The sequence below is a fragment of the Narcine bancroftii genome, chromosome 2 (genome assembly GCF_036971445.1).
Source record: "Narcine bancroftii isolate sNarBan1 chromosome 2, sNarBan1.hap1, whole genome shotgun sequence".
Lineage (NCBI taxonomy): Eukaryota > Metazoa > Chordata > Chondrichthyes > Torpediniformes > Narcinidae > Narcine > Narcine bancroftii.
The window spans coordinates 143,112,998-143,139,848 of record NC_091470.1 but is presented as its reverse complement, the minus strand read 5'-3'; the positions used below and the strand labels follow the sequence as shown (position 1 = coordinate 143,139,848).

The 26,851-nt window shown below is 44.0% G+C and overlaps 1 protein-coding gene across 7 annotated transcripts in view; it reads left to right on the top strand.

Annotated features, from left to right (window-relative positions):
* Nucleotides 1-26,851, top strand: part of agrn (agrin) — a 425,017-nt gene that overhangs the window by 377,678 nt on the left and 20,488 nt on the right. For 4 of the 7 annotated variants that reach the window (XM_069918355.1, XM_069918353.1, XM_069918352.1 and 1 more), the window contains 10 exons: nucleotides 2,349-2,541; nucleotides 5,702-5,917; nucleotides 7,177-7,406; nucleotides 9,389-9,523; nucleotides 14,345-14,441; nucleotides 16,287-16,451; nucleotides 20,000-20,111; nucleotides 21,888-21,899; nucleotides 24,605-24,721; nucleotides 26,415-26,604. In XM_069918355.1, the coding sequence (XP_069774456.1) occupies nucleotides 2,349-2,541; nucleotides 5,702-5,917; nucleotides 7,177-7,406; nucleotides 9,389-9,523; nucleotides 14,345-14,441; nucleotides 16,287-16,451; nucleotides 20,000-20,111; nucleotides 21,888-21,899; nucleotides 24,605-24,721; nucleotides 26,415-26,604 (1,467 nt within the window). The remainder of the gene's footprint in view (nucleotides 1-2,348; nucleotides 2,542-5,701; nucleotides 5,918-7,176; nucleotides 7,407-9,388; nucleotides 9,524-14,344; nucleotides 14,442-16,286; nucleotides 16,452-19,999; nucleotides 20,112-21,887; nucleotides 21,900-24,604; nucleotides 24,722-26,414; nucleotides 26,605-26,851) is intronic. The other 3 variants (XM_069918357.1, XM_069918354.1, XM_069918358.1) reach the window with 1 other exon arrangement.

Here is a 26,851-nt window from a genome sequence, read left to right as displayed (position 1 = left end):
CGGGAGTAGCGGTTAGCATAACACTGTTACAGCGCCAGCGATCGGGAGTAGCGGTTAGCATAACGCTGTTACAGCACCAGCGATCAGGAGTAGTGGTTAGCATAACTCTGTTACAGCGCCAGCGATCGGGAGTAGCGGTTAGCATAACTCTGTTACAGCGCCAGCGATCAGGAGTAGCGGTTAGCATAACTCTGTTACAGCGCCAAGGGTCGGGAGTAGCGGTTAGCATAACGCTGTTACAGCGCCAGCGATTAGGAGTAGTGGTTAGCATAACTCTGTTACAGCGCCAGCGATCAGGAGTAGCGGTTAGCATAACGCTGTTACAGCGCCAGCGGTCGGGAGTAGAGGTTAGCACAACTCTGTTACAGTGCCAGCGGTCGGCAGTAGCGGTTAGCACAACGCTGTTACAGCGCCAGCGATCAGGAGTAGCGGTTAGCACAACGCTGTTACAGCGCCAGCATCAGGAGTAGCGGTTAGCATAACGCTGTTACAGCACCAGCGATCAGGAGTAGTGGTTAACATAACTCTGTTACCGCGCCAGCGATCGGGAGTAGTGGTTAGCATAACGCTGTTACAGTGCCAGCGGTCGGCAGTAGTGGTTAGCATAACTCTGTTACCGCGCCAGCGATCGGGAGTAGTGGTTAGCATAACGCTGTTACAGTGCCAGCGGTCGGCAGTAGTGGTTAACATAACTCTGTTACCGCGCCAGCGATCGGGAGTAGTGGTTAGCATAACGCTGTTACAGTGCCAGCGGTCGGCAGTAGTGGTTAGCACAACACTGTTACAGCACCAGTGATCGGGCGTAGAGGTTAGCATAACGCTGTTACAGTGCGAACGATCGGGAGTAGCGGTTAGCTCAACACTGTTACAGCGCCAGCGATCGGGAGTAGTGGTTAGCACAACTCTGTAACAGCGCCAAGGGTCGGGAGTAGCGGTTAGCATAACTCTGTTACAGCGCCAGCGATCAGGAGTAGCGGTTAGCATAACGCTGTTACAGCGCCAGCGGTCGGGAGTAGAGGTTAGCACAACTCTGTTACAGTGCCAGCGGTCGGCAGTAGCGGTTAGCACAACGCTGTTACAGCGCCAGCGATCAGGAGTAGCGGTTAGCACAACGCTGTTACAGCGCCAGCATCGGGAGTAGCGGTTAGCACAACGCTGTTACAGCGCCAGCATCGGGAGTAGCGGTTAGCATAACGCTGTTACAGCGCCAGCATCGGGAGTAGCGGTTAGCATAACGCTGTTACAGCGCCAGCATCGGGAGTAGCGGTTAGCATAACTCTGTTACAGCGCCAGCATCGGGAGTAGCGGTTAGCACAACGCTGTTACAGCGCCAGCATCGGGAGTAGCAGTTAGCATAACGCTATTACAGCGCCAGCAATCGGGAGTAGCGGTTAGCATAACGCTGTTACAGCGCCAGCGATCAGGAGTAGCGGTTAGCACAACGCTGTTACAGCGCCAGCATCGGGAGTAGCGGTTAGCATAATGCTGTTACAGCGCCAGCGGTCGGCAGTAGCGGTTAGCACAACGCTGTTACAGCGCCAGCGATCAGGAGTAGCGGTTAGCACAACGCTGTTACAGCGCCAGCATCGGGAGTAGCGGTTAGCATAACTCTGTTACAGTGCCAGCGGTCGGCAGTAGCGGTTAGCACAACGCTGTTACAGCGCCAGCGATCAGGAGTAGTGGTTAGCACAACGCTGTTACAGCGCCAGCATCGGGAGTAGCGGTTAGCATAACTCTGTTACCGCGCCAGCAATCGGGAGTAGTGGTTAGCATAACGCTGTTACAGTGCCAGCGGTCGGCAGTAGTGGTTAGCACAACACTGTTACAGCACCAGTGATCGGGCGTAGAGGTTAGCACAACTCTGTTACAGCGCCAGCGATCGGGAGTAGCGGTTAGCAAAATGCTGTTACAGTGCCTGAAATCGAGGATAGCGGTTAGCACAACGCTGTTACAGCACCAGTGATCGAGTGTAGCAGTTAGCATAACGCTGTCTGTAAGAAGTTGTACGCACTCCCCATATCTGCATGGGTTTCCTCCGGGGGCTCCAGTTTCCTCCCACCATTTAAAACGTACCGTGGGTTGTAGGTCAATTGATGTAATTGGGTACCACAGGCTTGTGGACCGAAAGGGCCTGTTACTGTGTTGTATGTTTAAATTTAATATTTTAAATAAAATTAAAACATGTATCTCCTTTGCATAATGTTTAGTTTTAAAAATTATTTTGGTGTTCATTGTAAGGATGAGTAATTGGTTACTCAAGTTAACATAATGTCATCTTTTAAATGTACCCTAGTTCAGATACTGCTGTCATTTGTGACCACTACTGACTTGTATTTTCCCTCGAGCAGCCATTGTGTATTACATCCCCGAGTTTGGTGGAAGGTCCTACCTTGCATTTAAGACGATGAAGGCTTACTACACAGTGCGGATCAGCATGGAGTTCCGTGCCTCCAATCTGGATGGATTACTCTTGTACAATGGACAGAAAAAGGGCAAGGACTTCATTTCTCTCGCCCTTCGGAGGGGTTACGTGGAGCTGAGGTACGAAATGCAATGGTGGTCAAAAGGAACTCATTACTGACCCCAGCACAATTAAAGGTAGAGATCAAGTTCAAGTTTATTGTCATCTAATTCTACAAGAACAACCCAATGAAACAGCGTTCTCCGGTCCTTGGTGCAAAACACGCAGACACACAAGACATAACACATACAGACAAACAATACACATGCAGAACAAGTACAGTATTCATTCATAGAAATAAATATATTGCTTTGTTAATAGGAGAGTCTCGGAGGGTCAGTGTGAGCAGCTCCTTTAGTCGTTCAGCATTCTCACTGCCCATGGGAAGAAGCTGTTCCTCAGCCTGGTGGTGCTGGCTCTAATACTCCTGTATCTCTTCCCCAATGGGAACAGCTGAAAGATGCTGTGTGAGGGTGGAAGGGGGTCCTCAGTGATTTTGCGCACCCTCTTGAAACAACAATCCCGGTAGATCCTGTCAATTGGAGATGGGGAGGAGAGGAAGACTCCAGTGATCCTCTCTTCTACCCTGTGGATTGGCCTCTGATTCATTTCTCTACAGCAATTGTACCACATTGTGATGCACCCAGCCAGGACGCTCTCAATAGAGCTCCTGTAGAAAGTTGAGCACAAAATCTGCAGGTACTGGAATCTTAAGCAAGCAGAATCTTGAGAAACTGGAAGGTCTTGGTAGGTCAGGCAATGTTCGAGAAGGGAACTGGTCACTCAGTAAGTACCTCGCTATCGATCTGCTGGAGGAACATAGCAGGCCAAGCAGCATGAACGGAAGAAACAGAGCAATGGATTTGAGTTCCTCCAGTACCTTGTGTCTAGCTTCAGGACCCAGCTCCTGCAGCCTCCCACATCTCTGGTTGGTCATGTCTCGATAAAGGTCCTGACCATTTCTCAGCCTCATGCCTCACTGGCTCAGTCCCTCCAGCTTCTCACAGTTTGTTCATCATTAGAAGTCTGCCTAAAGCATCCTTAGAATAATGAGCGTTGACTGTAGAATGGATGTTCTTCCATTAAATTTGTGTTTAGATGTACAGAACGGTAACAGGCCCTTCTGGCCCATGAGCCCATGTCGCCCAATTAACCTACAACCCCCGGGTATATTTTGAAGGGTGGGAGGAAACGGGAGCAGACACGGGGTGAACGTACAAACTCCTTACAGACAGTGCGGGATTTGAACCCTGGTCACTAGCGCTGTAACAGTGTTGCGCTAACTACTGTGCTCAATGTCTTGCCCCAAACATGTAACAAGCTTCATTAAAACACAAAATCTAACCATAAGTTAATTCCACGTAACCCACGTTCATACTTTGGAGCCTTGGACATTTGCAAATTTGCATTTCCACTGAAGAGGAAAATGAAATTTAACCATCCCCATGAGGTGCTTTTTTTTAGACATTACCATAAAATTTATATTGAAATGTAATTTTACACTTTAAGTCCCTTTCCATAGATAACTATCATCCTGAACAGCCATTTCAAAATACTTAGTCAACCTAGTGGATAATAAATGTTTGCATCACTCTACCAGAGGAGAGAAACATCTGGATTCCTTAAAGAAACAGCTGGGAGGAGTTACGAGAGATTTAATTGGGTCTCTATGGCTAGGTAACCGTTCTCACTGCTGCCTTCCTTTGTGTTCATGCATGAGCACAGAACCGTACAGCTCAGGACTTTGAATATGAAGCTAAATCTCAGCTGCTCAAACATGCTCATCCCCTTTATAGTCATTTTAAATTTAAACATGCAGCATGGTAACAGGCTATTTCGGCCCATGAGACCTTGCCGCCCAATTAACCTACAATCTCCAGTACGTATTGAACAGTGGGGGCAAACCAGAGTCCTTGGGGAAAACTCACGCAGGGAGAAGATGCAAGTTCCTATGGGCAGTGTGGAATCCCAATCACTGGTGGTGTAAAGGCGTTGCACTAACTGCTGCGCCAACCTAGAAGTCTCTTACATGCTACTGTCGTATCCACCACTACCCCTGGCGGCCCGTCAACCTATTCCAGGAACACTGTGTAAAATATTTGCCCCACAAAGCTGCCTTAAACTTCCTCCCCTTCACCTTAAATGCATGTCCTGTAGTGTATGGCCCTTTTACCCTGGGAAGGAGAATCTGACGGTACACTCTATCAATATCTCTCATGGCTAGAGGGCAGCGTGGTTATTGGCAGGAACCCGCGTTTGAATTCTGCCCAGTCTATAAGGAGTTTGTTTCTTCTGGATGCTCCAGTTTCCTCTCATCCTTCAAAACGTATGGGGATTGTAGGCTAATTGGGGCGCTGTGGCAGCACAGGCTCGTGGGCCAGAAGGGCCTGTTACTGTGCTGCATGCCTAAATTTAAAAGTTGAAAAAAACAACCCAAGTTTGTAATAAGTTTTTCTTGTCATATACACACGTAAAATGTACAGATGCACTCCAATTCCTACTTGCTGCACCCACACAGATACGTAAGTTACACCGACTACCACTGTATAAATTAAATTACCACAGTATTCCAAGACAGAAAAAGAGATAATAAATATAAAAGATCAATAAATATTCACAGATGCAGTTGGTGCATGAAAAGAAACATTTCAATAGCACAGGTAGATCTTTGGATGGCTGCAGAGTAGTTTATGGTTCGGGTTAGGGCAGTATGGGGAGGTTCAAGAGCTCGATGGCTGTTGGATGAAAATTGTTCTTGAATTTGGAGGTGCTGGACGTCCAACCTCTCCTCTTAACTCCCACCTCCCCCTTGATAAAGGGACTCATATCCCTCCACGGGCACTGCCTCACCCACCGAGTCCCTCCGTGTACTGCATCTGCCGTCCTTGTGTTGCTGTGTAGTTATAACATGAGAGTGGGAGAGTGCCGTTAGCAACTGTGTGTGGCAATATTATGACAATGACTACAGCTGAAAGGGATCCCGTTGGTTGTGATGGTGGGCTCCATAAAAATGCAAGTTTGTTGTTTCATTGCCAATTGCTGACAACAGCAAATATAAAGACGGATATCCAGGGGAATCGATGTGAATTTGAGATCTTGGCAAGTCATGGACTGTAACAATAAGTAACATTGATTGAAAGAAACCGGTGTGGAAAGGTTTGTGATGAGGACTGACTCTTGAGTTCTTAAATGACTTTGCTTCTGGGAGTAGTCACTTTGTGTTCCTCCCCATCCCTGAAGGTTTAACACGGGGTCTGGGACTGGTGTCATCACCAGCAAAACTCCGATAAAGCCCGGAAACTGGCACCACGTGGTGGTGAACCGGAACAGGCGCAGCGGGATGCTGTCCGTGGACGGAGAGCCCCATCTGATCGGGGAAAGCCCTCCTGGGACAGATGGACTCAACCTGGACACAGATCTCTTCCTGGGAGGAACGCCAGAGGATGAAATGACACTGTAAGTGTGTTTGATTTTCCCATATTGCATGCTAGCTCCTGTCCTCTTTATGTGTCTCGTATCTTGTGTGCCTCGAAGTGCATCATTGACCCTTGCCCAGGTGCGAGGACTTGCATTTGGAAGTATTGGAGGATGTGGTGTCAATCTGATGATTACAATCTACTTGTTTCCCACAGACCACGTGTTGAAAAACTGCAAGTTGTAAGAGGTCTCCAAGGATTGCTTGAATCTTTGGGGCTCTGATGTATCTCTTCAGCTTTAACACGAGACCATAATTTACTCCTCCTAAACTGTGTACTTGACAAGCATTTCAGAATAGAGTTAGGCATTTCGATTCACTCGTCAGTCAGACTGCAAAAAGGCAGGTGTATTATGAGAAAGAAAGTTTTTCGTATCCATAAGCGCAATGTTCGGATGCCCCAAAGCTCTTACTTGCTGCAGCCACACGGCTGTCCCAGATATACCATCTACCATAGCATAAATCAAATTACCATCATATGGGAGGGCACAAAAAGAGATAATTTAAAATTTAAACAAGAAAATCTGCATTCGCTGGGGTCGATATACAAATGTGCTGGAGAAACTCAGCAGGTCACACAGTGCCCAGCACATTTGTATATGACAATAAATAATAAAGGTTAGATAAATAAATATTCACAGTTCCAGTTAGTGTAAGGAAAAAAAGGTGTTACAACAGAGCAGACAGATCTTTTGGTGGTCCCAGTGTAGTTTATGGTTGGGGGGGGCGGGGGCGGTGGTGGGCAGGTTCATGATCCTGATTAGCTGTACATAAGAACATAATAGGAACAGGAGTCAAGCCTGTCCCGCCATCCAATAAGATCATGGCTCCTCTGATCATTGACTCAACTCCATCCACCTGCGTTTTCCCCATATCCCTTCATTCCTTTTTTATGTAAAAATCTATCTATCTAACTGAACCTTAAATATGTTTAATGAAGTCGCATCAACTCCTTCCCTGGGTAGAGAATTCCACAGATTTGCTGATCTCTAGAGAAAACAGTTTTTCCTCAACTCCGTCTTAAATACAAATTGGAGCTCCTAAAATTGACATTCAGAAACAGAGTCAAAAATATCAGAAGCTCATTACTTGTTGAGTCAGGTGATAAAGAAGAAATTTTCACTCATATTCTTGCTTTAAGTATCCACACATCTTCTTTGTGTGTTTTGAATTTGTCGATATCTACAGCTCCAGTTTTGTCAGTTGCCTGGGTGTTATGAAAATCCCTTTGCATTTCCAGTGTTACAGAAAGGACGACAGCAACAAAGGGTCTCCAGGGTTGCATCCGTCTGCTCGATGTCAATAACCTGATCTACGACCTGCAAGAGAGGAGCAGCGATGTGTTGTACGGCAGTGGGGTGGGAGAATGCGGCAATAATCCCTGCAGCCCCAACCCCTGCAAGAACAAGGGCAAATGCCATGTGAAAGAGGCAGAGATGTTCCACTGCGAATGCATTGGAGAGTTTTCAGGTAACCACTTTGGCATTTGAGGTGAAAGCTAACTGGGCAGTTGGTTGGGGCAGGTTTGATGTCATTGGTCTGAAGATTCCCGCTGAAAGTTTCAAAGATTTCAGAACATCTCTGGTGAACTTTTTAATAAAATCTGTGATTTATTTTCTGCAGTGTTCTAATTGGTTGTCTCCTGGGAAACGATATCTATCACAAACCAAGGAACTGAACTTGATGCATGAGGCGGGCTCACTGAGTAACAGAGGGGGAACTTGGTGAAGTGGTTTGGGAGGAGAGGGGATAGGGAATATTTCCTGCCCATGCTCAACTCTAGGCAGACGATCCGGGAAGTTGGCCACCAGGAACCAGGCTCACCATGATGGAGGCTCACTGACCACTGACTGTGGCTATTGGGCAGTATCCTTCGACCCAGAGACCGTGGAGCATATCTTCTTTAATAATACTGTTCCCCCAATAAAATCCAACCGGGACATCTGCAAGAATGGGCAGCAGAGTTAGGCAACTCATTACAGCGCCAGTGATCCGGGTTCAAATCTGGTGCTGAATGTTCTCCCCGTAACCTGCTCCGGTTTCCTCCCAGCCTCCAAAGCGTATGGGGCTGTAGGTTAATCATAATTGGGCGGGTTTAAATGACCCTGATCGGCTTCTACTGTGATGTGTAAATATAAGAAAAGAATGGACGTTGATGGTGACGTTAAAATTGAGTTTCAGTGGTCTCCAGGAGGTGGGAGTGGAACTGCTGACTCATTACGGAGCACCCCCCCCCCCCTCCCCTGCCTACTTTGCCTTTCAGGAAAGGTGAGGGCATCGTTGCCGAAGATTGGCCCATCCAGATAGCTCACTAATATGGGGGAAATTACTGTCCAATCTAGAGCTGAACTTGTCCATTTAATTCACCTTGAAGACCTGTGTGAACAAGTAGTCATAGGTGGGCAGATAGAAGAAATCCTGGCATTTCTTTCTGGAAATGTGGGCAGCAAGAGAGTGGTGGGTGTCTGGAACGGGCTGCCAGGAGTGGTGGTGGAAGCACATGCAAGAGTAGTGTTTAAGGGGCTTTTAGGAGGGATATGTACCATGTGCAGGTAGAGGAGATTTGGTTGAACTTGGTTTGACACCAGTATCGTGGGCTGAAGGCCTTGTTTCTTCTCTACGTTCTGGAAAAGAGCATAACCAGATGCAAAGAATATCAGACAGTCACTGCAAGATCCAACAGAGAATTCGGCAGAAAGCTCATTAGTTAAGGGGTGGTGGGAATGTGGAAAGCACTTCACAATGAGTGCTGACACATTTAAATTTTAAAATTTAGACATACAGTGCAAAAACAGACCATTTCAGCCCATGAACCTGTGTTGCCCAATTAACCTACACCCCTCCCCCCCCCGGTATATTTCAAATGGTGGGAGGAAACCAGAGCCCCCCCGGGGAGAATGTACAAACTCTTTACAGATAATGCTGGATTTGAACCCTGTGTAGAGCTTGTTGAAAGAATCAAAGACTTGTTGATCCAAACCAAGGCTTTTATTATCAAAAGACAGGAGCTCTTCACAGGTGGCCGACCAGTCCGGAATGATCCGACCTGGCTAGGGACACAACCCTTTAAGGCCCAGTCAATAGGTGTGGCTTAGCTCTCAGCCAATCGCTGTAAGCACAGTCTAGATACAGTAACTATATACACTATGTACATTGGTGATAGATCTGTACTATCACACCCTGTAAAGACATTGCGCTAACCACTACACAAATTGTGCCCATTTAAGTGTAGGGTTAGGAAGGAAATGAGGGGGAAGGCAACACAATGATAGTTTCAAATGGACCAGCCTGGATGATGGGCCAAATGGCCCCTTTTCTGCACTGTATATCATCTGTAATCTTGTAGTAAGTAACTCTTTTGTGTTTCCTGGTTGGTTGATAGATTCTCTCTACAGCTTTGGTATGCGACATGTTAGAAGGTGTTTAATTATGTTTAATTTGCCATCTTTCAGGGCCAACCTGTGCCGACAAGCACAACCCATGTGACCCAAATCCGTGCCACCAATCAGCCAACTGCATGGTGCTGCCTGAAGGTGGAGCCAAGTGTGAATGCCCAATGGGACGTGAGGGAGAGCTCTGTGAACGAGGTATGGCATAACCTTGAGTCTGCCAACCAAGCAGATAAAATGATCATCAACAGCTCTCTCAACAGAATGATCACAGTGTGGAGATTAATCAGAGCTGATCGTTCACCTGGGAACAGTTTTAAATCAGTGTGCAATCAAAATACAAGATGTGAACAGCACATTAATAACTTATTTGTCAACTTAAACATAATTCTGCAGTTTTTCTTTTTCCTCTCTAAAGCATGTAATGAGAACAATCTGACGTGGCCAGCATAACATATCACTAAGTAAAATTCCAGTTAACTTAAGATGGTCTTTGGAATTGCTAACAGTGACTGAGATTTCCTCACCTGAGAGGAATAGTTTTAGAATGATGCTCAGGTTGTGTAAGGGATGACTCAGCATTCAGATCCGTGATATGTTGCAGATTCTGTTTTTGTACAGGTGAGTGGCATTGCAGAATCTAATTGCTGACAGTAACAGAGCTCGGGCTGAGGGCATTAGGAAATGTGCTGATGGTCATTTCATCATTGCAACACTGGGGGTAGCTCTTCAGCCATTAAGAGTATTGATGAAAGGTCCCACTGACACTGCTCAGCCCACTGAGTTCCCCCGGCAGATTGCAGCGTCTGCAGTCCCTTGTGTGTCTCCACTTTTACTTTGGTCCATCCAGGTGTGTTCAGTGGAATGCAACGGACTGGAACTGTGTTGAATCAAATATCAGTTTTACTTCACTCACGGAACCTCAACCTGCCTTCTGTCTGGTTGGTCGGTGAACTCGGGGGACAGTGGGATAAACTCTTCAAAGATGTGTCAAACAAGGAGTTTGTATTTACAAAGGCCTTTACTTATTGTATGTTCAACTTTATCTTTAAATTATTCTTATACCTAGAAATATTGAGGAGCTATTGGTATTTTTATCTAGGATGGATGCATGAATGAGTCTTGCTGTTCAATACTTTGCCAATCAGTGGTCGTCCAAGGTCACGCAGGCTACCTTTACACCGTGAGATGCTGGCTAACCAGTGGTGTTATTCCACAGGCAGCTGGTGGTGCAGTGAAGATTGGGGTGGGAATTGCTGGTGGTGAGTGCATGAGAATTCATGGGTGCTGTGTGAGGCTCATCCTGACGAACAGCCTCAGGTTCTGTTACTCCGTTATTGCGACAAGGCTTTGTCGATGGGAGACAAACCCTGCAGTGTCCAAAGAAAGCAGAACAAATATTTCAAAACATTGACCAAAACAGCATCTAAAAGTAGTTTGAAAGCATTTGTTCTCCAGGCATCTTAAAGATGATTATTCTGAGAATCTACTCTAAATTGCATTTGGCACGGAGCAGAAATGTGCAACCTATTCACCATTTTCCCTAGACAATATTAATGCTCCAACATTGTCAAACTTCAAAGCAATGTATGCCGGATTACAGTTGTCAGCAGAAGAGCTAAATGGATGAGTGCTTTAATGTGTTTCATTTGGTGCTTTTTCATTGAGGGAATCAAGGATAATGAGATTCCACTCAACGGAGGCTTCCAGCCTGAGACATTGACCATTCTTTTACTCCAATTGATCCACTGAGTCCCTCAGCAAATTGTTTCCAGCTCCAGGTTCCAGTGTCTGTGGCTCTAACAAATCCTTGGAAAAGTTTTAATTTTAATCTCGGAAAAAAGAAGAGAAGTTTTTAAACATACGGCACAGTAACAAGCCCTTTCGGCCCACGAGCCCGCGCTCTCCAAATATGCCCATGTGACCAATTAACCTACTAACCCTGATCATCTTTGGAAAGTGGAAGGAACCGGAGCACCCGGAGGAAACCCAGGCAGTCACAGGGAGAATATGCAAACTCCTTACAGACAGTGATGGATTTGAACCCATGTCACTGGTGCTGGTAACTGTGCTGCCCACAATGTGGGATTTCTCCTGATGGGTTGGATTCATAAATTTGATGACACTGTGAGTGAAATTTTTTCCCTGCATCGTGCAGCAAATGAGAAATTTAACGTTGCTCTGCATTCAAATTAAGTGCGCAGCACGGTTAGCTTAGCAGTTATTGCAACACCTATACAGCGCCAGTGACCCGGTTAGAATCCGGCGTTGTTGGGTCAGAGTTTGTCCCTACTCCCCGCATCCTCGTGGTGCTCCAGTTTCCTCCCACCTTTCAAAACCACACGGGGCTTATAGGTTAACTGGTGTATTGGGGCGGGGGGGGCACTGGCCCAAGCAAACCTGAACTCAAGGGATTAATTCTGCTTGGGCACAGTTTCAAAAAAGCATCTTTCATGTGACAGTATTCTGAGTGAGCAATTGGGCAAACAATGCAGCCACATTGAACTTGGATGACACAGAGCCAAAGAACCATAGAGCACTACAGCACAGAAACAGGCTGTTTGGCCCATCTCGTCTGTGCTGCACATCACAGTCTAACTCCAGCATGGTCTACCCCTGTTCCCCACTAAGTAGGGAGAACCCTGGCTATTTCCACTTTGCCCTCCCAGATCCCTACTTCTATACCTAATAGACCATCTTACCTGAGGGAATACTTTACCCATGCTGGGTCTCTGAAGACAAGCTCTCCACGAATCTAAATTACGATTGAGATCCACTGGGATGTAAATTGCAACTTTTACATTGGATTGTGACAAATACAGTAAAACCCCTGTTATCTGGAATTCAAGCAGCCAGCAAAACATTGAGGAAAATAAACAGGTTAAAAAAATACAACATTTTAAATTGGCACACCTTGCCGTTAGTTTGCCAGTCTCACAACACACAATCTCAATCAATGGGAAAAATTCACTGATCCAGCATCTACCAATCCCAAAAGTGTCTGATTCCAAGGATTTTACTGTGTAGTAAATTGGTGACTTTGTTAAACTTGCTACACATCTGTTGTCACTGAGAGAGGGAGGGACACTTGTCTAAGCTCTCCCATTCCACAGCCAGCCAAATGACTACAGCAAGTTCCCAATGAATAATCAGAACTCATTTATTGTCAGAGTACATACTTGACATCACATTTTTTTTCCCTGCAGTGTCAGTAGATTTATAGATGGTGTTGTTGCTGTACTGAGCCACCCAGTTGTAGGTGTAAAGGGAGTAGACCCAGGGGGCTAGAAACGCAGCCCTGTGGGCCTCTGGTGCTGACGGAGATTGTGGAGGAGAAATTCTTACCAATCCACACTGATTGTGGTCTGGAGGTGAGGAAATCCATGATCCAATTACGCAGTGGGGTGTTGAGACCCTGATCATGCTGATGAGTTTTGAGGGAATCATCCTTGTGGAGGCACAGTAGTGCACTGGGTGAAGCCACTGCCACACACCTCCAGTGAACTGGGTTCGATCCTGACCTCAACGCTGTTTGTGTGGAGTTCACACATTCTCCCTGTGAGGGGGTGCTCCATTTTCCCCTTCCATCCGTAAGATGTGCTTGTTTCTAGATTAATTCCCTGCTGTAAATTGTCCCTGGTGTGTGGGAGAGTGGTAGAAAGGTTTGGAATGTGGGAGGAGAGGGTTACAAAGACAGTGACGGCAAGGAGGTTTCCCCGTGAGCTGTCACGGCCTCCTTCTGTGTTGTAAGAACGTGAAGATATGAACATTCTGCCATCTTGATGGTAATTGGGAGACAAAGCTGTTGTGGATCATTGTCATGTTGTGCTCTGTTACGGTCCCTTATTAATACTCTCACTGGTGTCAAGGATGAAGATGGAAGCTTTCATCAGTGGTATTTTGCAAAAGAAATGGAGTCTTCTTTTCAATTCCGTAAGATTTTTGTGAGCCTACATCTGGGAGAACAAAGTAGTGTGGTTGGAGAGAAAGCAAAGGATCTTGAGTAGGTTGTCATCAGAAAATAATGGCATGATATAGAATCATAAGATGGAAATAGACCCTTCAGCTCATTTATACCAGTTTTACATAAGAACAAAAGAACCTTTCATTATAACTGGACCGTTTTCACACAAATTGCGATGGCTGGTTAAAATCAGAATCAAAATTTATCGTTATGAACATGTCATGAAATTTGTTGTTTTGCGGAAACATTACAGTGCAAGCATTGCTATAAATGAAAGAATATAGGAGAAAGTGAGATCATGTCTATGGTTCGTTCATAAATCTGATGGTGGAGGGGAAGAAGCTGTTTTTGTAATGTTGAGTGTTCGTTTTCTGGCTCCTGTACCTTTCTTCCTGATGGTAGCAGTGTAAAAAGGGCATGGCCTTGGGTGGTGGGGGTCCTTTAGGAAGACTGCTTTCTTGAGAGACCAATTCTTATGGATGGAGTTCGTGGTCCTCGATGGAGTTTTTAACCTGCCCTGTGCATAGACACCTCTGGTTATGTGAAATTGTTGAATTCATGTCATATCCTGAAGGCTGTAATGTGTTAAGATCAAGGAAGAGGTTCTGCCTCTTGTGCTTCTATTGGTCTTGAGTGAAACAGTGCAAGAGGCCAAAGACAGCAGCCAGAGTGGCCATAGGATTGATGAGTAAAGGGACTAAGTTAGCTCATGCATTGCCTTAGACAAGTCATATCAAGTTTATTGTCATCTGATTGCACAAGTTCAATCTGATGAAATACCATTCTCTGGTCCTCGGTGAAAAATACATCCAGACAGTACATATACAGGACAAATATTCATATATACAAATAAATAAATACATATTGTTTCATAAATATGAGCGTCTCGGTTAGTTAATGTGAGGAGAGGTTGAGTAGATTGGAGCCAATCTCTGGAGTTGAAGAATGAGATGTTGAACCAATGAGGATTACAGGGATTTCTAAAGGATGCTTCTACAACAGGTCAAAGGCTCACTCACTCTCAAAGTGTTGACTTCATTGTATTTCATTTTCAGAAGTGGAACAAGATCAAGGCAAGGCCTTCATCCCAGAGTTCAATGGACTTTCATACCTGGAAATGAATGGCATCCACACATTTGTCAGTGATTTGCTGTGAGTTCACTCTCAATTAAACCTGAAGTCTGACCTGCCAATGTTCTGAGCACATACACACACCACAAAACCACGGTCCCCAACTTTTCCCAAAGGCTGATCCTCCCAAAATCAATTTCCAAATAGAAGATGTTTGGGGTTTTTTTTTTCCAAATGGATTATTTAACTTTTGGAAACAGGAAATCTGTTCAGATAAAAAGGGAGGGAATCGATATTTATTACTGCTACAGGTGTAGTGGGGCTGTCAAACTTAGGCAAATTACAGAAAGTTTACAAAGGACCATCCACTGAATAGGAGGTATAACCAAGTAGTGACCATACATATAAAATGTACATACACGAAGCATTAATGACAACTGAAGGGGAAAATACCTTAAATGATAAATTTCTTATTTCAATGAAAAATCTTCTAAACTTGGGTGCTTTGATTTTTAATATTGCTGTTCAAGTGGAAATAAAAAATTAAAAGGCATTAATACTCTAGCTTAAATGACAAAACTACGGAAGTGAGGATAAATCTGCAAAACCCATTAGTAAGGCAGTAAGGAGAGAGCAGTCCTTGGAGTTCAGTGATTAATGAGTGCCATTTATCAGCATTTCTCTGATCGCTGCACCATGGACTGAACTCTGAGCCAGATCCAGGAGATGCTGAGAGCATGCTGAATGTCAAAGCGGTGAGAACTTGGGTCCTCCCAGGTGTGCGACTTTAAATAATCCTCACCTTGCCAAAATGATGACTAGAATTTTCAGATGGAAGGTCGAAAATCTTGTGTTAATTTTCAGCAGATTGGCCATTTTCTTTGAGCTTCATTTCCACATCTGATTTAGAACTAGAATTATGATGTGATATATCCTCCCAGCTGGACAAGACAGAGAACCTTTTGACCTATGCTGTTGAATCATGAAGTTTACTGTTTCCAAGATCATTCATCTCTCCTGTACCCTTTCAATACAGTTAGTTCAATTTTATTTTTCATCCAGTTGTACCAGTCCAACCCAAAGCAACAGCAAACATGCTGACAGACATAACACACATACAGACAAATGATACATCTACACAGTCTATACAGTATGTACATATATTAGAATAAATATTCTTAATAAATAGTAGAGTCACAGAGTTGTTTTTTGAGTCGTTCAACATTCTCAGTGCCCGGGGGAAGAAGCAGTTCCTCAGCCTCGTGGTTCTAGTTCTGATACTCCGGTATCTCTTTTTGTATCACTACAGGACTCTAGGAGGCTGTTTGGTCCATCAAGCTCTTGGTTAAGCATTCCTATTGATCTTATTCCCTGACTAACCCCAGTGATACGACATTTTTTCCCCTCACGCATATTCATTTGCCTTTTTTAGTCTTTGATCACGTCAGTTTCCATCACCTTCATTGTCAGTGAGTTCTAGCTCATTTCATTCCCAATATAAAAATAGTTCCTCATATCCCATCACATCTCTTACCCAAATCATGAAAGCATAAGACCACAAGACAGAGGAGCAAAAATAGCCCATTGAGCCTCCTCATCATTTAATTGTGAGTCAAGCCATTTCCCCACTTAACGCCACTGCCCGGCCTTCTCCCCATTACCTTTAATGCCCCGACTAATCAAGAACCTATCAATCTCTGTGATTGTGTCCTCTGAGAAACATGTGTCATTTGGTCCTTAGTCCATCAGATAATAAAAGCACTGTTGCTTTGTACCTGTCAAAATGGTGCAACTCTTGAAGTAATATTGATGATCATTTGCACCTGGAACATTCAAATTCTTTATGGGGGTGGGGGTTGAAGTAGAGTGGGCTCGAGATATGTGTGAGATAAATCATTGTATTTATTAACTTACTGTTGATTGCAGTCAGAAGCTGTCTATGGAGGTGGTCTTCTTGGCAAAGGACCCCAATGGAATGATCTTTTACAATGGACAGAAGACTGATGGCCGTGGAGATTTTGTGTCATTAAATCTGCGTGATGGCTACTTGGAGTTTAAATATGACCTTGGAAAAGGACCTGCAGTTCTCAGGTAACGGAACAAAGAGCAAGATCTCCACTTATTATTGCACCAGATAATGGGGAAAATATTTAATCAATATTAAATGTATTGTTAATATCAGTATAGTTTAAAATTAATTGATGGAAACTGTAAACTACAATATTTGGCACTATTAAGGGAATTTCTCTTTCAAAGCTGTTTTTCACCATTTTATGATTTTATATATATTTGTCCACAATTTACTGAGTGGCCCGGTTAGCGTAGCGGTTAACACAATGCTGTTCCAGCGCTAGAGACCCAAGTTTATATCGCTACTGTCTGGAAAGAGTTTGTTCTCCTTTTGTCTGCGTGGATTTCTTCCAGGTGCTCTGGTTTCCTCTCATGTTCCAAAGATATATGGGATTAATGGGTCATGTGAGTGTATCTGGGTGGCATGGTCCCGTGAGCTGAAAGGCCCTGTAACCGTTTTGCATCTCTAAATTAAAATTTAAGACTTGTAGCCTTGGTTAGATGTGGATGGAGTTCACAATCTACTTGAATGAGAGAATATGCACAAAAAATTAAATGTATTCCATTGCGTATAGACTTCCCGTGTTGTAAGGGAGTTTGCACCTGGCAGCCTTGATCATTGCACCAGGGAACCAAAGCTCATGTTTTTGAACCAGATTCTGTGTGAAGCCCTCCCTCCAGCTACTGAGCTGTGCAACAGACACACAAGCTCTCTCTCGTAAACCTACAATCTCTCACATCAGCCATCGGAGCACCGCTGATGCATTAAACCATCATATAGTGATAATTTCCTACAGTGTGACAAATTCACCATCTTAGTAAATACTGGTCAAGTATTTGGTTGATTCTGCATGAATGTTTAAAATCATTCCACATCTGTATTTTCAGGTTTTTTGTCAGAGTACATACATGTAAAATAATTTTTAAGAAGTCACACAGGAAGGACAAACTGATAATAGACAATTACCATTCATATCAACGAATGCAGAAACATCACACACAAATGTCAAATGCTAAGAGAAACTTCCTTTGCTTTGTGTGTGTTAAAGATTTGATTTACCCTGCAGATAAATAATTAGCATTAGACAATGAGACCAAAACGAAAGATATTTATTAGAAACAAACCCTCAAGACATCACCTTAAATATGTAAGGACCAAAACTTAAACGGGATTAACTGTTTACGTGCTTAACTGTTTGATGTCAGTTATTTACATACCTAATAAACCACAGAGATGGTAATAAGAAACAGGAACAATCAACTGCAAAACAACCGTTTAACAACTTGTGAAAAATTCACTGCCAAAAAGAACCATATGAGATGTGTCAAAATGCTGTGTACTTTGAGTAAGGTTCAGTGCAGAGAATGGGTGACACCGTCTACTCTTTGCATCCCTTATTCCCACTAGCGTAATATAATAAAGTTGGTTGTATGCTCTGTGGTTCTGCTGTGTGTGTTCTGTTACAGTGCAGGCTGTCTTTCACACACATGGCATCACATACCACCCTGAGATTATTTTTCCTGAGGGCAAGGCAGAATTACCACTTATTGGTAGTGCAAAAAAACTGTACATACTGTAAAACATGTAAACAGAATGAATGTAAACAAACTGTTCAATACGGAGAGACAAAAAGAAAATTAATAAAGTGAATAAGTAAATGAGTCCCTGATTGAGATTATTGTTGAGGAGTCTGATGGTGGAGGGGTAACAGCTGGTCCTGAAACTGGTGGTGTGAGTCTTGTAGCACCGATACCTCTTTCCTGATGGCATCAGCGAGAACAGAGCGTGTGCTGGGTGATGTGGATTCATGATGATTGCTGCTGCTCTCCGACAGCAGCGTTCCCTGTAGATGTTCTTGATGGTGGGGAGACTTTTGACCGCAATGTCCTGGGCTGCGTCCACTATCTTGCAGGGCTTTACACCAGAGGTACTGGTGTCCCCATACTAGACTGCCATGCAGCCTATCAGCACACTTTCCACCACATCTCTGTAGAACTTTACCAGGGTTTCTGGTGTCAGACCAAACCTCCACAAAATCCTGAGGACGTAGAGGCGCTGACATGCTTTCTTTACGATGCCATTAGAGTGTCGGGTCTAGGAATGATCCTCTGAGATAGTGACTCCCAAGAACTTGAATTTGCTCACCCTCTCCACCTCTGATCCCCCCACTGTTCATGGGATTGTACTCATCTCTCACTGTTCACGGGATTGTACTCCTGTGGCGTTCCCTTCCTGAAGTTAACAATCTGCTTCTTAGTTTTGGTGACCTTGAAGAAAGGTTGTTGTGCAAAAGCTAGACATTCACCTGCAAATAAACGACAGGGTAGAAAGTTCACGCAGAAAGGTGTGTCATCAAATCGGTGAATTGTGGCAGTTCAGAAGGAAGCTCTGCAGTGTATCCATGAGAACAATCTAGTCCGTCCATGCCTTTCCCTCTGCACCTCCAGTTTTAATTTTCCTTCAATCAATTTCTGATTCCTGGAGACAAAAGTCACTGCAGTTGCTGAAAAACAATCTGCTGAAGGAACTCAGTGCTTTGGACAGCATTATTTTGGATGCAAGAGGGATGGTCGCCATTTCCAGCCAATATCCTGCATCAGAATTCCTTGCTGAAACCCACCTGCTTCGTCCGGGCTGTGCTCCCATTTTCTGGAAGGGCCTGTACTATGCTGTCCGTCTAAATTTAAATGTAAAATGTGACTGCTTTGCCTCTCTATTTATGAAGCTCGGTATTTCCCTCTCTATTTATGAAGCCTGGTATTCTCTGCTATTTTTTTTTTAGCTGTTCCTTCATTTTGCCCAAAGACCACATTCAACATTTGTGCAGTGTTTATTCGACAGCTCTCAGGTTCCTGAACATCCCCATACCACCCTAACCGTAACAATAACCTACCACGGGACCACCTCAATATCTTCTACACTCTTGAAAAGTCACTTTTTGTTTGCACTAACTACGACTGTAAATGTTATAGATCTATCTATCTTTTTGTATTTAATCATCTATTTTCCTAACTTAATGTATATTGTTGGAGTGGGTGTATCTTACGTTACTGTGTGGCTACAGCAGGTAAGGATTTTGGGACATTTGCATGATGTATTTGGCAATAAACTCTCATATGATCAGGTACGCACAGGTTTCTCTGACCTGTTTTAGGATTGTAGACCCTTCCCTCATTCCTCCCATCTCTCATGATGCCACACTGTGTAGTCAGGAGAAGAAGTATTCACTGTTAGAGGTTCACATTGTGCAGAAGGATTGGTGAATGTGTGGAAAGCATATCCAACCTACTCTACACAACACACACTTTAAACTGGGTTGTAAAATCCAGTCCAATTAATTAATAGGACAGGTCCTTTTGAAAAATCTATCATTATCACTAAGCTTCAACTGTCAAAAGTGTACAGTCTCCTAGAAATAAATTTCCATTAAGTAATGTTGGAAAATTAAACAAATATGCAGAGTAATGTAATAAAAGATAATCTTGCTATGGCTCTGTCTCTTCTAATTGCAACAGCACTTGCAATAATGAGCTGAAACAAGTTCATATTACTTTTTTCTCCACTATAGGACTAAGGCACCCATCCCACTCAATATCTGGAATGTGGTTACTGTGGAAAGGAATGGTCGGAAAGGGTTAATGAAAATTAACAAGGATGAATTAGTCTCTGGGGAATCTCCGGTAGGTGGAATAAAGTCCTTTCCTTGTCAACTCCAACATTTTCAGGTATCCAGTGGAGCAGGTGCATGTTAAATGTTCTCAGACTGTATTTTCACTCTGGAGAAGGACAAGAAGAGCAGATGATGGAATCTTCAGCAAACAAAGAAGCTGGAGGGACTCGGTGGGCTCTTCAGCGTCCTTGGAGAGAAATGGCCAGTCAGGTTGTGAGCCTTTATTGAGACTGACCATCTCGTGCCACAGCTGCCGTCTAACCTGCTGAGTCCCTCCAACTCTTCTTTGTTTGCTGTATTTTCACTTTGTTCTCTGGAGCTTGTCATCAATGACCATCAAAACAATTGCCTTAGTGATGGGAGGGTAGGAAACAAAGAACACAGCTCTTCGTTAACATGGAAGCCTTTAGCAATATCTTCGCTTAGATGGGCAAGAAATTTATCCTGGCCGGGGAAGTCTTTGGGGATCCTGCATCAGTGTTGTCAAGGTCCCTCACTCAGACCCAGGAGAATGGGAGTGATAGTACAAGATCTTCTTGTGGATGCATCAGTCATGTCACCTACAGGTAATGGTGGGTGGGGAAGGAGTGCAACTGGAGTGAGTACAATATCAGTTTGGGTTGGAGGCTGGGGACAACTATTACTATGCAAAGGGTCTTCAGAGATGGAGAATCAGACAATAGTTGTTGAGACGTAGTTGGGTAGAGACATTCAGAAGCAACTGAAAATATAGTAAAGCTGGATTGTCTTGTCAAGATTTGGAAGGAAGGACTTGTTCTGATCTACTTACATTTACAATTACATTGCTGGACCAAAAACAGGACTCACCAATTGGATCTTTCCATTTGCAGTGAAAATAACTTTGGGCTGACAGTTACTTAAGCAGAGTGTTGCCACTGGGTCTTGCTCAGTTTGATCTGGACACAGATATTGAGAACTGTGTTCAGTGTCTATTGGTAGGTTCACAACAAAAGTTTATGACTTTTAGAAACTGGATAAAACTGAGAACATGAAGTTGGGCTCAACTTGTGTTGGAAGGAACGCAATTCTTTTGACTTTTTGTGCACTTTTTATTTATTGTTGTAAGGTGGTTTATATAAACTGCACTGTGACGCTGCCACAAAACAATGAATTCGTGACTTGTTCATGACAATAAATTCTGATTCTAATGTGGGGTCAAATCTTTCAAAAGCAATTGCCTTGTTCCAAGTGTGTAGGGCAGAGGGAGAGGATTTAAGTCTGTATCATTGTTGCCCCCTCTTGCCACACTTGGTGGGTGGGAGTGGGTGATGATATGGTGCAAGAAGCAGGAAAGATGGGTTTCCAGGGTATGGCCAGAATTCAACCTGCTACTGCCCTGCTAGTTTATCCTTGGTGTTGGAGTAATTGTGACAAGCTGGGCAGTGACATTTGTTAGTTTAACCCAGTAGTTTTCAAACTTTTCTTTCCACTCACATACCACCTTAAGTAATCCCTTACTAATCACAGAGCACCGAATGCATAGGGAATACTTAAAGTGGCATGTGAGTGGAACGAAAAAGTTTGAAAACCACTGGTTTAACCAAATGTTTGCCTAAAATTACAGTTCCAACAATAAAATGAATAATGAAACATTAAACATGTTTATAACCTGTAAAGTTAAAGCCTGTGATGCTAACATGCTTCCTCCACAGACTTTCATTGGAATGACATAGAAACTTTTGATTGATTTCCTTGCTCTTACTGATTCCTTTTTCTCTCTTATGTTTGTTTTTGTTTTTATTCTGATCTGCTTTCTGGATTTAAGAAATCGCGCAAGGTAACATGCAAAGCAACACAAAAAGATCACTCCCTCCTTTTCCCATTCTAAGTTCATCCAATTTCATTGCTAAATGTAGTCGTAGTTGTTAGAGCATCTTGTCTTGTGTGGCACAATTTCCTCAGAACCAAGTGTTGAATATCAGTGGCTGTGAAGGCAGGTTGGCTTAGAAAGGGGAGTGGGTGAGTGTCAGGTGATGGGGATGTAGGTGGTCGGACCCCGTTAATGAGATGGAGGGACACAGGAGGCTGTAGGTGCTGAAATCTGGAGCACAAACAATCTGCTGGAGAAACTCAGTGGTCCAAGCAGCATCTGTGGGAGGAAAGGAAGGGCCAGCCTTTCAAGCAGGTTCCTCCAGCAGAGTTTTTGTTGTCAGGTGAGTGGAAACTGTGCCATTCCCCACTTTCAGTACTCTCACCTGGGACTGCACTGAGGAAAGAGATCCTCACTTAATGTACTTACCAAAACCTTGATTTTTGGTGTTGCACGTGTGAGTGTGTATGCACGTGTTTGCATATGTGGGCGTGTGTGTGCACGTGTTTGTGTGTGTGTGTAAGATTTATCTGATATTATGCATCCTTGTATTTAGGTGTGTGTTGATTTTGACTTTACCACACACCAGCTCATTCATCTGCCAGATGTTCTTACACAGAAAGCACAAGCAGGCATAGGCCATTTGGCCTATCATGTCTGCTTCTTTCAGTGATATCATGGCTGGTCTTTAACCTTGGGGCCAAAGGCCAAGTTTGACACTTTGTAATTCTGAGCCCAATGAAAGCAAAGAGCTCCTGGCCCACCTTGTTCAGTGTAACAAATCGGGGAAGGACTGAGGCCAGATTGTGTTCTGAGACATATTTCTGCCTGACAGCTGAAACTTTAAAAATCCTTAAGTGTCATTTAATAAGAGCATTTATATTTGGACTCCAGTCCTGTCAAGCATTGCATTCTATTTTGTTTCGACAAGTCAGAGCATGCTGGTGACGTGACCTGCCACAGAATTTTGCACAAAGACACCAGCTGTTCACAGGAACTATCAAGAGTCAGCTTTTGGGACGATACATAAACCTTTGACTGAACATCCAATTGTCCGGCAGGAAACCATCTCATAAAATAATGTAGCACAGAAACTGACCCTTCAGCCGCACCCATGCGTCATATCCCTCTCCTATCCACAGGCCTGTCTAAATGTCTTCTGAATGTTACCATTATCCCCCGCCTCTACCACTTCTTCTGGCAGCTTATTCCATGCACCCCCACCCTCTGTGTGAGAAAGGTGCCCCTTGGGTCCTTACCTCTCTCACCAATGTCCTCCTGTTTTAGATTCCCCACCCAGGCTAAAACATGATGATCATCCAACTTATCTCAGTCCCTCATGGTTTTATAAACCTTTGTATGGTTTCCCTCTCCAGGGGAAAAAAGGTTCCATTATTGCCATGTAATACCACATTTAGAATGTAACATGCATGAAATTCTTTAACTTTTATCTACCGTAAGGCAGACAGAGAGTAGTCACTTTGTCCAGCGCCCCTCACCGAAACCAACAGTCTGGCCCCTCCAAGTACTGACCAGGCCTGAGCCTGCTTAGCTTCTGAGATCAGACAGTCCCAGGCATATTCAGGCTATTAGGTGCTGTTTCCCAACATATCCTGCCTCTCCTTATTCCATTTTTAAATTTAAATTTGGCCATACAGCACAGTAACAGGTCACTTCAGCCCACAAACCCCATGCTGTCCAATTGCATCCAATTAATCCTCAACCTCCAGAACATTTTCGAACAGTGGGAGGAAACCGGAGCTCCCGTGGAAAACCCACGCAGACATGGGGAGAACTCCTTACAGACGGCTCGGGATTTTAACCCAGTTGCTGGCGCTGTAACAGCGTTGTGCGAACTGTGCTTCCCATTCACTATTAATGTATTTCACAAGTAATCATTTTCAAAAGCTCATCTAGATAGCAATTGAATAACAAAGGCAGCATGTTGTACAGTGGCCCTCTGAAATAGATTCCCTGCAAGTCGATGGATTTCTTTTCTGAAGCAACACACAGTGTTAATGAGTGTTCAACTACTTCCAGACGGTGAATTATTGGCCACTTCCCTTTGACAGAAGTAATGAGACTTCATCCCTGATGATTAAAACTTATGCTGAAATAAGACGTGCAGAATTTCATTGTAGAAAGCAAACACAGAAATAGTTGCTCTGTCATCAAAAAGTGAGCTTCATTGGCGCAGTTTTAATTGGAGGGACTTCTGTGGGTCTGAAATTGCACTTCTCCATGAGATTTATTCAGAGATTCTGTCTTGGTGTCAGCCACACGAGGTTTAATTTGAAAAGCTTTTCAGTCTGTCTAACTTATTAGTTTCCATCGCCATCCTGTGTACCTCATCGGTGTATTATTTTATCACGACAGAATTACATTTGCTCATCACCATACTCAAGTTTAAAGTCAACCTGTCACATTCAGCACAATTACTTTTGTCTGAATTAAATATGACTCAGGCGAGTGAAGCTCTTGGTGTAAACGGCACTTCAATTTGAACAAAGAACCATGAGAATTAAATTGCATTGTTAAAGTGACAGGCTGACTTTTAGCTGAGATATTACGCCACTCTCTGCGATTGGCTTCATCCCTGATGTGCAATTATGTGTGCAAATAGCTTCCCAGTCAGCCCGTTTGATTAACAGTGGAATGTTCTTCATCCAAAGGCCCCACACACAGCACTGAATCTGAAAGAGGCCTTTTATGTGGGTGGAGCACCGGATTTCAATAAGTTTGCCCGCGCAGCTGCCATCACCTCTGGTTTCACTGGAGCTATTCAAAAGGTAAATATAATTAAAACTATCAGTGACTGTATTGAATGAGCCTTAAACAGGAATTGGGGATAGAGAACTGAATAAAAATGATTGTTGACTAATTAACCTGAAGTTCCTTGCTTGGTGATTGGAGTCTACACATCTCATGATTCGGGTTTTCAATTTATGAGAATGTCCAATGGTTGTAATTAAGGTGTGTCTCTGAAGTGGACCCTGGATTTTTTCAAAGGGGTTGAATGGTAATTCCCACAATGCCAAGTGATACACAGGTATGGGTAAGTCTGGGGATCCCTTAACTTTTTTCCATTTTGAGTATCAAAAGGGCCGGATAGAGTGGACAGGTGAATGATATTTCCAGTGGTGGGAGAGTCTAGCTCTAGAGGGCACAGCCTCAGAATAAAAGGTTGACTCTGTAGAACAGAGGTTTTTTCAGCCAGAGGGTGAAGAATTTGTGGAATTCTTTGCCACAAACAGCTGTGGAGGCCAAGTCATTGGGAGGATTTAAAGCAGAGGTTGATAGGTTCTTAGTTAGTGAGGCCATCAAAGGTTATGGGGAGAAGGCAGGGGAATGGGGTTGAGAGGAAAAATACATCAGCCATGATTTGAATAGCAGAGCTGACTTGATGGGTTGAATGGCCTAATTTTACTCCCAAGACTTATAGTCTTTCCTGCCAAATTTTCTTGCTTGTATAACAGTTGTTTCATAAAGCAAAGGCAACCTTTGGAGTGGTGGCAGTTCAAATCACTGGAGCAGTCACCACCCCAAAGCACTCCAAACCTTCTGACGAGAAGCAAAGCAACGTCAACATCTCTGTGTGATATCCCCAGTACCAAGGCCCCATTCGCACTCCAGCGATCCTCGTGGGCCAGCTACGTCTGCATGCTGGATGAGGGCCTCTGAAGAAAACACTCCAAGATGCATCGCTATAAGAGATAACAGAGGACAGACACTTGCAAGGTGTTTCCCAGAGTCTTCTCGAGAAACTGGAACAATCTCATGGAGGAGGAACATTTGGAAGACAGAGAACCATTAACTGGGAGTAGGGGAAAGAGTGGTCTCCACCCCCCCTCCAATCACCTATCTAGCTGCTCCTTCAACTCCACCTATAGCAGAGTCTGAAGATCCCACGTTGAACCTTCCAGGGACAATAGTGTAAAAGCCATCCTCGTCCAGTGGCTGCCCAAGATGAGGGTGAGGCACTTTCTTCAGCAGGGAATTTGAGGATTTAAATCCAGCAATGAAATTTAATTTAAAAAAATATATATTTACAACACAGTAGCAGCTGATTCTGCCCATTTAAACCCAATTCCACCCTAATTAACCTAAACCCCTCTTTGAGGGTGAGAGGGAACCGGAGCATTGCGGAAACCCACATAGACACAGTACAGACTCCTTACAGACAGTGCGGGATTCGAACCTGGGTGGCTGGCTTTGAAATGAAGGTGGGGAACCTGCAGGTATTGGGGTTCCCTGGTGCCTCTGCCCTAGTCCATCTTGGTGAGAGTAAGGTATTGAGGATCCACACAGTTTTTCCCTCCAGTCGTGCTCCAGGATCAAGTGGTTTCACGAAATTTGCCAAATAAAAGAAGTTATGAAAACAAAATAGCTTCACTACTATAATCTGCACTTTTGTGCCTGCTTGTTTTTTAATAACATGGCAAATTATGCTTTGGTAATTTTTCCTTCTGTATTTGTATCCAGCTTTCACTAAAATCCATTCCATTGCTTAAAAAAGAAAACATTCGTAATGCCATGGAGATTTCCAACTTTCGTTGGCATGCCTGCACAAAGACAAGGAATCCCTGTCAGAATGGTGGTGTCTGCAGCCCAAGACTCAGGGAATATGACTGCATGTGCCAGCGTGGCTTCTCAGGCCCACAGTGTGAAAAAGGTAGGATCATCTGTGTTTGCTGTGAGTGGTTGTGAGTTACACGGGGCCATTGGTCCACCAGGACTGCACCAATCATTAAGCATATCAATCCTATACTCTTCCCATCGCATTCCCTTCAACTCCCCTCACATTCTCCCACTCATCCACACACCGTGGGTCACCAATTAACCTGCCAATCTGCACGTCTTTGGAATGTGAGTGGGAAACAGAGCTGCTGAGCAAAGCACATGTGGTCACAGTCAAACTC